At 47.9% G+C, this 13,263-nt stretch overlaps 1 protein-coding gene across 1 annotated transcript in view; it reads right to left on the reverse strand.

Moving 5' to 3' along the window:
• FRMPD2 (FERM and PDZ domain containing 2) overlaps window positions 1-13,263 on the reverse strand; it is a 94,830-nt gene that overhangs the window by 12,681 nt on the left and 68,886 nt on the right. The window contains exons 22-27 of the mRNA XM_082718516.1: window positions 12,341-12,445; window positions 11,174-11,267; window positions 10,226-10,311; window positions 8,040-8,187; window positions 6,109-6,323; window positions 3,606-3,704 (exon numbers count right to left, since the gene is read on the reverse strand). Coding sequence (XP_082574642.1) covers window positions 3,606-3,704; window positions 6,109-6,323; window positions 8,040-8,187; window positions 10,226-10,311; window positions 11,174-11,267; window positions 12,341-12,445 — 747 coding nt within the window. The remainder of the gene's footprint in view (window positions 1-3,605; window positions 3,705-6,108; window positions 6,324-8,039; window positions 8,188-10,225; window positions 10,312-11,173; window positions 11,268-12,340; window positions 12,446-13,263) is intronic.

The following is a 13,263-nucleotide window of genomic DNA, read 5'->3' on the forward strand; positions in this document are numbered from 1 at the left end:
CCAAGGCTTCGGGTCAATGGTGCCTTGTCACCAACTGTGCCCCCCACCCCCACCCTCTTCCTCTGCTGAGTCCATGCTTCTGCCCCATAAACATGCCCTTAAAGATAAAGAACACTCTGAGCTCCCATTCCGTGTTACATTCCTCCATTCTGTGCGACCTGCCAGGGCCATATGTGAACTCCAATCCGTAGTGACCCTCTATGTGGACTTCGTGCCTGCTTCTGAGCCACAGGCTGATGCCAAGTGTATGAGCACAGGTGTCAAATGGGCACTCAAGTCTTCCAGATAATCTTTCCTTACTTCCTCAGTGAAGTCAATTTCCCGTTCTCTCAACCCTCTATATTATCTCTCATCTCTCTCCTCAACCAACCTCCTGAACTTGCCTCTTACTTCACAGTGAAAATGGGCGCATTCAGATGAGAATCCTTTGTCTCCCCACAGCACAGTCTACCAACTAGCCTGCATCCACCTCCCAACCTCCTCCAACTACCAGCCACTCATTTCTCAGCTCCTCGAATGTGTGCTTATCCTCACTATTTCTGTCTGTGTCTTCCCGCTTCTCCCTGACCCACTCCACCATTCTGTCTCCAACATTCAACTGAAGGAGTTCTGCTCAGAGTCTCCAGTGATCTACATCTTTCTAAAACCAAAGGACAATTCCCTGTCCTCATCTCATTCTACCTCTCAGGAGCATGCAACATAATTGGTTTCTTCCTCCTTCTTGAGAGCATCCTTTACTCACTTACTCTCCTTGAATGTGTTCCCTCTGAACTCTGCCCTTCCCTGGCTTTCCCACAACCTCCCAGGCCCCTACTGCTATCTCATTTCTTTGAACTGGACCTTTCGATGTCAGGGGGTCGTGTGGCTTACGTCTCTACACTCTTTCCCGAGGTGATGTCATCCATCTCATAGCTTTAAGTAATGTTAGTTGCTGACAATTCCCAAATCCACCTTCTCCAGCCCTGATATCATGCCAATTCTCCACAAACACCTGCCAAATTAACATCTCCACTGGCTGTTCCACAGACATTCCAGTTTTGCATGCTACGAAGAACTATTGCTTCTCTTCTACGTACTTTACACTGCACTCTCCAAGCACTCCCTATCTTGGCAGGTGGTATCACCATTCAACCAGGTGTTCAAGTCAAACTTTACTTTCTCTTCATGTGACCATATCTAAGGCAAAAGTAATCCTTTGGGCTATCTCCTACATCTGATGACTTCTTACCAACTATTCAGCCACCACCTGAGTCCAAGCCACAATGGCTTATTTGAATGAATGCTGGCTTATCTGCTCCAGTCTATCTCCAGCTCACTGGTCTTTCTAAAGTAGAGACCAGAGGAGAGTATGCTCTTGTTTAACCCTTCACCCTCCCGCCATTTCCAGCCCAGTAGCTTCCCACGGCTGCCAAGATGAAATCAACACATTGCCAAGACCTACAAGGCCCTACATGATGCGGCCCCTGCCTCCCTCTACAGCTTCTCCCCTTCCACACCCATTATGTTCTTGTCCCTCAAACATCCAGATTCATTCCTATCTCAGAGCATTCACACTTGCTATTGCTTCTACCTGAAATGACCTTAATCCAGATGTTTATATGGCTGTCTCCTTTCCATGACTACTTTATTCTAGCTGGGAATTAAAGGCTCCCTTCTATGGTCCTCTATCTGACCTCTGAAGCCACATGAATGAATGAAAATTCTTCTTCCATGTGGCCCTCAAGTATAAGGAGAGAGAAAGCATGCCCACCATGCCTCACTCCAAGCCCTCCCACAGGAGTTTTCTGCACCCTCCTAAGTGGAGCTATTCTCCAGAACAGAAGGACAACTTTTTCCTGGCATTTCCTAGAGATCTCAACAAAAGCATAGGGCACAAGCCCCACAGCTTCCTCTCTGCCCTTGTGAAGCTCGACCTTCTCATACCCCAGTCAGCTGCTCAGGTCATGTGATACAGACTTTGGTGAGAAAATTGCCAAGGAAAGGAAATCTGAAAGCTGCCATGTCTACCTTATTTTCCAGACTGGCAGCTTTCTGATTTTCTATCCCTGGCAATTTTCTCATCAAAGTCTGTATCACATGACCTCTCAAAGACCAAGCATCAGAAGAACCTGGGTTCCCAGATCGCCTGTGATGTCTCTAGTGACTGTCACCCTCAGAGATGAGTGATTGGTTCTATCCACATCTTATAAATGAGGGATCACAAGGCCTAGAGAAGTCAAGCTCAAGGTCCATGCAGCCAGCATGTGGCAGAGCAGGTGCAGGTGACTGGAGGGTACCCAAACAAACGCCTCCCCAGGACGAAGGCTCTCATTCCCCAGCTTCCAGGAGTGCTGGTTACTGACAGTTCACACCCAGCTCCTCCCCAAGAATCATGCTCAGCTCAGCTCAAGGGAGCCATCTCAGGCAAAGCCCAGTCCCCTCCCTTGTGACAGCCCACACCGCAGTGTTGGTTGATACAAAATGCAAAGGCATGGCTCTCTTGTCCCAATTCAGGGCAGCTCTGAGGGGCCATCCCAGTTCCAAAGCTCCCTGTGCTATAAGCCGAGGCCCCTGTTGCAGCTGCACAATGTTAACATCTCCTTCCACCCAGCCTGTCCTCCCTCGCCCTCCCAGGGGTTGTTCCCAAGGGCAGGGCCCATAAATCTCAGGCACACAAATCTTTGCTGCAGCATCTGTGTCCCAGGCCCCCAACGGTGGCATTATGAAAGTTAATTTTATCTATCAATTTGGCTAGGCCATAATACCCAGATGTGTGGTCAAACACTGGTCTAGATGTTTCTGTGAAGACATTTTTTTATATGAGATTTGCATTGAAATCAGCAGACGCTGAGTAAAACAAATGACCCTCCGTGGTAAGTGTGGGCCATTTTCAATCAGTTGAGGGCTTTAGGAGAAAAGACTGAAATCCCCAAGGAAGAAGGAATTATGCCTTCAGTCTACCTTGGGACACATGCTGCAATATGGACCCCTCCTTAGGTTTCCAGCCTGCCTGCCTACTCTGCAGAATTTAGACTGGTCAAGCCCCACAACCACATAAGCCCATTCTCTAACCTCCCCTCCCACCCACATCCCACTACACACATCCACCCTATTGATTTTATTTCTCTGGACATCCTAAGAGAAATATCAAAGCAAAAATTCTGAATTCTCCCAATTTCATTGCCTCTTCTTTGCCCTAGACCATACGTGTCTAATTCATGCTTTAGGAAAGTGGACATAAATCCTGTTTTTCATTTCATTCCTTAGAATGGAAATTCTTACCTTTCCTCAGTCTGGTTTTGTATGCAGTATTCTTGCTCCTGGTTTTCCCTCTTAGATGCTTGGGCCACCAGAAGGCCTGAGTCTAGAAGTTTCACAGACAAGATCTAAACACATGACTACTTACAGAAAGATGCAAACATTGGAGATGCAGAGGAATGAGGGCAAGGAGAAGACAGACAAGACATAGGAGCTCATGAACTTGTCACAGACTAAAAGAGGTTTGGAGCCTAGCTTTCTCCCTGCCCAGTGGAAGAAGATGGTCTTGAACCCTACCTGAAACACAGCTGGGTTTCTCAGGACAAGAAAAGGGGTGCTTGAAGGCACCAGAGGGCACTGTCACTTACCTGCCATCCCTGGTCTACCTCAGGCAGGACACCTGGAGGGGGTCGACAAAGTAGGAGCGTGACTTCCTGGGAGGCCCCTCGCAGTAAATGGAGCACCTCCTATGAGAAACCAGAATCTGTGGTTGGATGTGAGGGTGACATGGCTGTGTTCCCCTCTAGCTCTCTGGCAGTGTCCCCTTGATCTGTTTCTCGGCTCCAGAGAACTTTGGAGAACACTGTTAGGGGCCTGACTTCCTAAAGTGAGAGATACCGAAGTCACCAGCCTGAGGCTCCCATGCAGGCAAAGCATCCACGCTGGGCTAGAAGTGGCCAGGGTCTGCCTAGGGCCTTTCCATGGTGGCACTTGCCCATCCTGATGCCTTTTCTTCACTGAGAAAATGACTCAAACAAACAGCTATTCATCATCTCAACCTCTTTCTCCTCTCAGCAGCCCCCCCATCTCAGAGGCCAGCACCCCAATCTCTAAAGCTTAACCCTTGGCCCTGAGCTTTCCTCCACTGCTCAGCTCCGGCACACAGAACCTCTCACCTATGAAATTGCAGTGCTCCCTGCCTCCTCCAGGGTTACCCACCTCCCCTCCTCCATGGTGTTCAAGAGCACGCTTTCCACAATGTGGATATAACCAGGGCCTTCTCCCACCGAAATGCCTCTCTCACAACCTGTACTTACCTGCCGCTGCCTCTCAGCTCGCTCTCTCTCTCCCACCTGCTTCCCCATCCTAAGCTCGGGCTATGCTGAGCCTCTTCCACCAACCTACTCTCTGGTTCCAGGGCTTCAGGGTGCCTTGAGAGTTCCCATTTCCTATCTAGGCCAGGATGGCTTATCCTCTCCTTCCTACTGCCATTTTAGGCTGGAAGTCAAGGTGGGGACTGTCCTGTTCATGGTAGAATGTGGAGCAGTATCTCTGGTCTTTGCCCTCTTGATGCCTGTGGCATCTGCCAATTGTGACAATCACAAATGTATCTGAACCTTGCCAAATGTCCCAAGAGGCAGTATCATTCCAACTTGAGAACCGCTAATCTAGATGTCATTTAATAACCCCCTTTAGTGGCAACGGAACATGCTTCCTTCGCGAGTTCCCTGGGGAGAGCACTTTTTTTCTCCCCAGTTCCCTGGGGCAGGCATTTTTGTTTCTCAAGGCACTTGTCTTCCACCCTCGGTTCTGTTTTCTTGTTTGTCCCACCCCACCACAAGCTCTGAGAACGTATGAACTGCCTGCTTCTGCGTCGTTATTTCCTCATGGAGCTGCTGACCCAGCATTAGGTCTCAGAAAACAGGTCTTCGGTCACAAACCAGAAAAATGAAGGTACTGCCACCCAAGCATATGCTGTCAGGGGACTCTCGCCCTTCATCACTCAGTCCAGAGCCACTCTCCACCTTGCTCTGTGTTCCGGAGGTGGGCCTGTGCAGACTGCAGAGAGGGCTCCAGTTGGGCTCAGCCAATGGGAGCATGGGTGGGATCAGAGACAGGAGAGGGAGGTGCTTCCTGTTGGACTCAACCAATGGGAGCATGGGTGGGATCAGAGACAGGAGAGGGAGGTGCTTCCTGTTGGACTCAGCCAATGGGAGCATGGGTAGGGATCAGAGCTGGGAAGACAGGTGGATATTTGTTTTCCAGCCTTCCTCCCCGTGGCATTGCGCAAAATGGCTGGGTCCCTAAGCTACTGTCACTGTTCATGTCATCAGGTCCACTTCACCGTCTCTCTCAGTTTCCTGCATTATATAACTGCTCCTTCCCATGCGCCTTTGGACTTGGGAGATATAGATGAATAATTGCACCCACTGTTCCCAGCCCCAGGGCTCTACACTCTCCCTTGAGCTTCCCAACAACCAGCTCATACCTGTATTAAACTCTACTCAAATGACTCAATTTCCAGCCAGGAATCTGACACAATATCCCATTGAGATATTGTGCTATAAGCGTTGAGAAGTGTCCACTTTTTTATTTTTAAGTAGGCTCCACTCCCAGTGTGGAGCCCCATGCAGGGCTTCAACTCAGCATCCCAGGATCAAGACCTGAACTGAGATCAAGAGTCAGATGTTTAACTGACTGAGCCACCCAGGCACCAGGAGAAGCGTCCACTTTTTAATCTCTTTTTTCAATTACATTTTTGAATATATACAGGACAACGGGTGCAACACTGCTCATCAACTTCTGTAAATTTCATAGAGAAATGGGAAGAAGAGCAGGAAGGCACCCACTGTAGTCTCTTCAGCCCACACATCCACGTCCTAGAATGTTAAGAGAGCTTCAGCCAGCCCAGAGCCAGGCTTTTATCTTCAGTTTCATTTTAAAGCTAATTAGAAACAAGGCTTACTCAAGGTCAGATATTCAAGAACTGAGACAGAAAATTAAATGTAAGAACATTCCACCAATTGCTTTCTTTGTGTGATCCAGCTTCCAGGTGTGACTTTCAAGAGCCCAGAATATTCCTTATGGTGGGTGGGCCTGAAAAAAGCATGGTTGGCATCAGTGTGCACACGGGGCTGCGTGGTCTCCTACCTGGAACACAAGGCCTTCAATGGGCTTTCCATTCACGGCCAGGATAATGTCACCAGCTGCAATGGCCCCATTCTCCTCAGCCGGCTGCCCTGGGAAGAGTCTCTTAATTCTCACAAGATCATTCTTGAGATGGCTGCAGCTTTCTCTCTCCAGCTGCACGAAGCTGAATCCCAACCCACTGGCATTTTTTTTCAGGGTGACTTCAAACTTAGGACCTGTGTTGTGGGATATGGACAAGATAAATCCCTTAGTAGATTCCCATTGAAGCTGACTGGGTTGTATAATGATGTACACTGTCAAGTGAATGAGTTATTTCTGTTTTACAAAAAGATTTCATTTTGCTAATTTTTATGATAGAGTCCATTATACTTATTATAGATCAGTGCTGCCTGATGAAAATATAAGGTGAGCTGCAAATGTGAACCACATGTGTTATTTCAGTTCTCAAATAGCTGCATTTTAAAAACTAAGAAGAAGCGGGTAAAATCAACTTGCTCATATAGTGTCTGTAACCCAATATACTACAGTAGGACCATTTCAACGTGTAATCAATATTAAAAAGTGTTAATGAGATATTTTGCATCCTTCTTAGGAACTAAATCTTCAAAGATCAAAAATATATTTTATCAATTTGGATTGGCTATATATCAAGTATTCAATAGCCACATGTGGCAGGTAGTTACCATATGGACAAAGCAATTATAGATAATCAACGGGGTTTATATGTAAAGACATAGTTGATAGACATGTATAATATACTTATATCATTTAATAAAACTTACATCATATATATTCCTATTACTCCTTTAGAACCTTAATCATTTTTAGTATATCTGAACAAAATTTTACATAATTAGACTCTGAAGAAAATTCTGGTAAAATCTATGGAAATGTGTTAAGCCACTGTTTTCTTTAGCCATGCGGATGGACCATAAGACAAAACAGCTGTCTCTGGGCAGCAAAGATGGACACAGCTCCAGGAACCTCACTAGCCTAACAGCCAAAGAAGCCTTTGGGTCTCTCCTGGACTGCCTCCCACTCACTTGGCAATGAATTAATAGGACAGAGCACTGACTTGTAAACCTTAATATGGAATGAGAATGAAAACATCCAAAGATTTGTTTCTGGTGTATCACACGACCAATTTCACCATCACTGCAATGAGACCCCTCACCTCATTTGATAGTGAGTCTGTCAAAGGGCCTCACTGGAGTGAGCGGAGGAGCGATGAAAGAGGAAACAGACTCATCGTATGCATGTGTGTCCCCCTCCACCCGACCCCATTGCTCACTATGGTTACCAAGCTTCCAACCTGATTCACACCTTCCGGAAAATCTCTGAAAAGGGATTGAAAAGTGGCTAAGCTCCAAATCATGAAATACTAAGGGAGTACATGTTTTCCTAGCAGGAAACAAAATCACAGGGCTGTGCAGAGAGGCAGCCTTTTGGTAGATATGCCATGATGTCCCAGCAAACTGATAGATGTTTACCATCATGCATGATGCTAATAACGAGGCTAGATTTCTGAGCACCTTCCCCTCCCAGCCTGCCTCATCACGCCCCACATCTTTTGTTTTTGTTATGAGTGTCTTGACTGGAAGGTGGAGATTTGGTCAGAAAATGCCTGACCCTTTCACGCCAATTTCATTCCTAAAGATTTATACACAAGCATTCAGGCACCTGCTGGAGAAACCTCAGAAGGCTGAGTGGAGAATTACGCCTGGCAATCATTTTGGAAGAGTGCATGTTTTTTTTTCCTAGAATCACATTCCATTAGATTGGCTTCCACTGCCTCTGAACACCAGCCGTATCATGTTCACTATCTTTTGAGAACCCAGAGGAAACCTTCCTACCTTCCCTTTTGAGTTGACAATTCAAAAGCAGCACGGGATGACATGACAATAGTAACACTCAATTCTCTCTCCTCTCACCATCTGTCGCGGAGACACAGCCCGCAGGCCTGCCGGGCAAGACTGTTGCCAAGGAAACAGCCGTGCATTCATCTCCCGTCCTGTCCTTAGCAGAAGGACACTGCTGGGCAGTCCTGGGGCCTCTTCTCTCTAAGACCAGTCTTGCAACCTAGAAGACGGTTGGACAAACTCCATTTGCACTTCATATGACAACCAGGAGCCTCTGCCTTCACCCGGCAAATGCTTCTTAATTTTCTCATACTTCCAATAGCTGCTTCATTTGAATCGCAGATTAAAATCTCCAATCTAGCCCACTTATTGGGATCCAAAGCCATATTTTTAACTGCCCGTCGGACAAATGTTTCTGGAGGTAACACATGTGCCTCCATTTCAGAGCTTTCAAGGCCAAATTCACCTTCCTCTCACTCACCTTCACTACCCTCTCCTCGTTCTGCCTAAAACATTCCTCCCCTTGCATCTGCTCTCTCAGAACATGGAACCCGTCCCTCAACTAACCTCCTAGGGGCCACACCTGCAGGGATCCAGCTTATCCCCTTCTGCCCTCCAAATGCCCATCTGGTTGCTAAGATCTGCCTGTTCACCATCAGAAACATTTCCCCCAGGGCTCCCAGTCCTCCATTCCTTCTCCTGCTGTGAGTGCCCAGCTGGACTGTGGAAAACTCCAGCTAACTTGGCTTCTTGGACCCAATCTTCTCCTCCCCAGGCCACACCCCCATGGCTAAACTAAACATGCAACACTTCTGATCAAAAGTTTCTAACATTGGGGCACCTGGGTGGCTCAATTGTTAAGCTTCTGCTTCGGCTCAGGTCGTGATCCCAGGGTCCTGGGATCAAGCCCCACATCAGACTCCCTGCTCACAGGAAGCCTGCTTCTCCCTCTCCCACTCCCCCTGCTTGTGTTCCTTCTCCCACTGTCTCTCTCTGTCAAATAATAAAATATTTTTTTCAAGTCTCTATTATTTCCCATCATCTATGCCAATCTGGCCTTCTCCTTCCCAGATCTATGCCAGTCTGGCCTTCTCCTTCCTTTTGGTTTGATTTTCCATCCTTCTTCCCTACACACTCTATACTCTCATTACACAAAGCGTGGTTCAGGAACCAGTGACTAGACATCACCTGGAAGCTTTTTAGAAATGTTGAGCTTCCATTCAGGGGACTTGGGCCAGTTAACATCCTTCTGCTGCCATTGTCATTCAGCAGCACACCCATGATCTCAGTGTGACAATTCCCATCTGTCATCACGGCTAGCAAGCTGCCAGCAGCAAGCAAGAAGTACCTTCTCTAACCAGGTTCATTAGCAAAAGTCTAAAGAGCAGAGAGTACTAATAAATTATGCCTCTGTTCTCAAGACAGGTCAACCGAGGTGGCCAGCATAAGTCAATTTCACTGCAAACCAGAAGACTGCTTTGGGAACGGAAGCAAACGGGGAGCAAACAGGGGCCCTTCCACTCCCTCTGTTTGCCAGAAGGACCCACAGGAGTCCCTTCTGTCTCTGCCAACTCCCCAGTTACCTAGAGGGCAATGCCAGCTCTGAGGTTGAGGACATTGAGACACAAAAGGGCTCCCACCTTCAGGCAGAGGACTGGACACAGCATGGTAACATCCAGATGCTGCGTGGGACCATAGAGAATAAGGAGTCCATAATAGGTCAGTGCCTTCTGCTCTGGGTGTCTGGAATTTCTACTTCACTATGATCAGAATCCCAGGACAGCATGGCCTGAATTTACCCAAGGTGATGGGAATAGCATGAACAGGGGAGAGGGTGTGAACAGGTGCAAAGGCCAGCTGGTGACAGGGCTGGAGGGCAGATGGAAGCATCTCCCAGTGTGGGCTGGAGCAGAGAGTGTGAGGCGGCAGCCAGAGCCAGAGCCAGATGGGAGAAGTCCCTCCACCACATCAGCCCTGTTCAGCTGTCTGATTCCAGAACCGAGGCAACTGAAATGCCAGCTTTGCAAGGGTCTTTGCAGGGGTTGAGGTAAGCTGCTTAGGAAATCTGTCTGCTTCCTCCTGGCTTTCATATCACCATAGAAAAGGTGAAAAAGGGAAAGAGAAAAGAAGACAAAGGAGAAAGACTTGTTTTGTTTCCTGCCGGTCTGCCTCCCACCCAGAGGCCACCACAGTATCTAATGTTGCCCAGGAAAACTCTGGAAGGCAGAAGAACAGTTCCCTGCTAATGGGGCACTCACCTGCCCAGAACCCTTGAGGCAACACACAGCCTGTTTGTGGGTGAGGCCGCACAGACTCACTCCATCCACCTGCAGGAGCCGGTCACCTGGGAGGGGGACAGAGGTCATGTCTCTGAGCTCCTGAGGCTGCAGGAGGCCCCTGCCCAGCACCCTTCATGCAGCCTCAAGGAGGGTCAGGAAGCGGAGTCATGAGAAGCCCCAATGGGGCTGGGCTGCCAGCCACCTCTCTGAGCATCTTTATAGATCAATGATACAGAAACCTTTCTATTACTGGCTCCCAGATGGGTTGAGCCAGCTCTGTATAACTGTATAAACTGTTCTCCTGTGAAACCATTTTGAAAGTACTTTCAAGTCAATTAGGGGTAATATTTATATCTCCAGGATGTGCTTTTTTTTTTTTTTTTTTTTTTTTTTTTAAATTTCAAAACAGGTCAGAAAGACCAGGTTGATGCCAGGGACAGACAGGGGAATTCTCTGGAAAATAGAGACAACTAAGATCCTGGGTGCCCTTTCTAGCTCAACTTGCCATTATGGAGGGCAATAAAAATCCTTCCTCCTCCCCCACTTCAGAGCAGTGGATGTGAGGAAGGGTGGGGAGGAGGCTTGTCACTGTCCTCCCTGGATACTAAAGTGGGAGTCAGTGACGCATGCTCTGTCCTCAGTGGGAAGCGCTACTTTCTTCCATGTAGGCCAAACAGCAATGAGCTTATTTAAAACCTCCTGTTTTAAAATCACCTTGTGCTTCCCAGTACACCACCACAGACATTTCATCCCCTTAACTTATCATGGAGATAGGCCTGGTTGAATCAGCCCCTTTCCCAGGTGAGGAAACCAGGACCTGGAGGGGGAACCATCTGCATGACATCTAGGGTGAGAACAGGGCAAGGTCTAGAGGCCAGGGCTTATTACAGCCAGGAAGGCAGTTCCCCACATGACTCCATCCCTCACCCCGCAGGATCTGCCCTTCCTTGGCAGCTGGCCCTCCAGGAACGATGGCTTTCACGTAGATACCTCCATAGGGCACGCTTGTGTTAATGCCACCCTGATAAACACAATGAGAAACACAGTGAAAGACTCACCACCTGTCTGCCCCCTCCAACCAGGACCTCCCTGGCCTCCCAAAGAGATCCCCCATCTGAATGCCATGTGATCCCCTTACCTCATCTCCATGTGACAACATCTTAGACATTCACTTGTTTGTTCAGACCATACTGTCTACTATGCAGCAAGGTTAGATGTTCCATAAGGAGTATAACATTACAGCTAGCAGGAGGGAGCCCAGCACTGGCTTGTGGCAGGTACTTCTAAATCCAAGTCACATCAATGCCCCACATTGTCTCCCCATACACAACAGACAGCATAGGCGGATGCAGCTATGGGCCCAGAGACTGGCCTGGCATGTCCTGTCTGCTTGAGTCTTGGTTTGGAGGTAAAAACCCAGAATTCACTACACAGTGTTCTACAACTGACTTTTTCCTCTTAACACTAGATCATGAGCATCCTTGGGTTCCTAGATAAAGATCTAACTCTCTTTTTTCCTCTGATTTCTCCAGGCACATATCTGCACACGTGTACAGGGTTTACATCAGTGGGGTTATATCATTCTTATACAGTTTTTTGTCCCCTCCCTCCCCCAGGGTCTACAGCAAGACCTCAGAAACCAATGCAAAGGGGCCATCCTAAACTCTAGTCTGGCCAAGGTGACTCTGTTCTACCCTTGGAAGTGGGGACACCTGTCTCAACTGTGACCCTCCTCTGGATGGCCGTGGATCACCTCATTCCCTTTAGCTTATGTCCCTGCAGCCCCTCTCCGCTGCCCTTCCTTTCTTGTGTGACATAACCACAGAGTCAGGACCCATCACCCAATCCTACCCACACTGTTTGGAGAGTCTGATCCTCCCAAGTGTGCCTTGCATCTCGTGGGTGGTCTTTAAGTCCTCCCGTCTCCCACCCCACAGAGGCCCCACTGACTTTCTTGGCTCGCCATTTCCCATGAGCTGCTTGCACACAAGGGGCACATTATCAGAGGTTGCCATCTGAATGGAATTCCCACCAAGGCTCCAGAGGGACATCTTTTCAACCATGTACTTCCCAAGCTTGCTTAATAATTCTTACAGTCACACTGAATCCAAGTGTCCCATCTTCTTTAACCAGTTTCACAAAGTAGATTTCACTGACATTGATTTCTGAAGGTGGTGGAGGACAAGAAGAACCAGCACCCTGTCCCCAGAAAAAAACAAATGAAAATAAAGAAGGCATGAAGACAGTTGCCTACAGGAACAGATAGTGCGTCTTAGCTCTCGCCAGCATTGCACACCAAAAGGGGCATGAATTTCAAGACTCAACAGGTGTCATTCCCAGCTTTATCAGCTCCTCCCTCTATGAGCTTGGGCCAGGTCCTTGGTCTCTCCAATCTTCCAATCCACAAAACTGGAATGAGGGATCCCCTTTTCAGTATATGCGCTGCCAAAGTGAGCACCAGGGATCCCCTTTTCAATGTGACTGTGAATCATACATGGCCCATAGCAGGGCTCAATACATGTAGGTTCCCTCCTGTTCCCACTCAGGATGCAAATATCATGTGAGAACTAAACCATCCAGGCACTTCCTGGTAGCTTCACACATGACACTAGCTAAGTGACGTTGGATTCCAGATACATGGCAGCTTCTTAAGCAGAAGACAACCTCAGGAGGAACTTCAATCATACCTAGCAAGAGTAGCTGCATGGGGTCTTACTTAACAGTGGGAAGGACAGAAGGTAAGAATTATCTACCCCTGGCAGGAATTTGGCTCAATGCTGTGACAAGAGTTCTTCCCCCCCCCCCATGGGTGGTTTGTTTATTCATTCATCCAACCATGCAACATTAACTGAGTGGTTTGTTTATCCATTCATCCAACCATGCAACGTTAATTGAGCACCTGTTACATGTCAAGCATTGTGTAAGTCGAGGGGACAGCACTGATAGGACAGACCTGCCCCTACTGAACTACTAGTTAATTGGGAAGAAGCTTTTAATGAACTGTGCCCAGAAGATGG

Source organism: Mustela nivalis, assembly GCF_964662115.1.
Source record: "Mustela nivalis genome assembly, chromosome: 2".
NCBI classification, from domain to species: Eukaryota; Metazoa; Chordata; class Mammalia; order Carnivora; family Mustelidae; genus Mustela; species Mustela nivalis.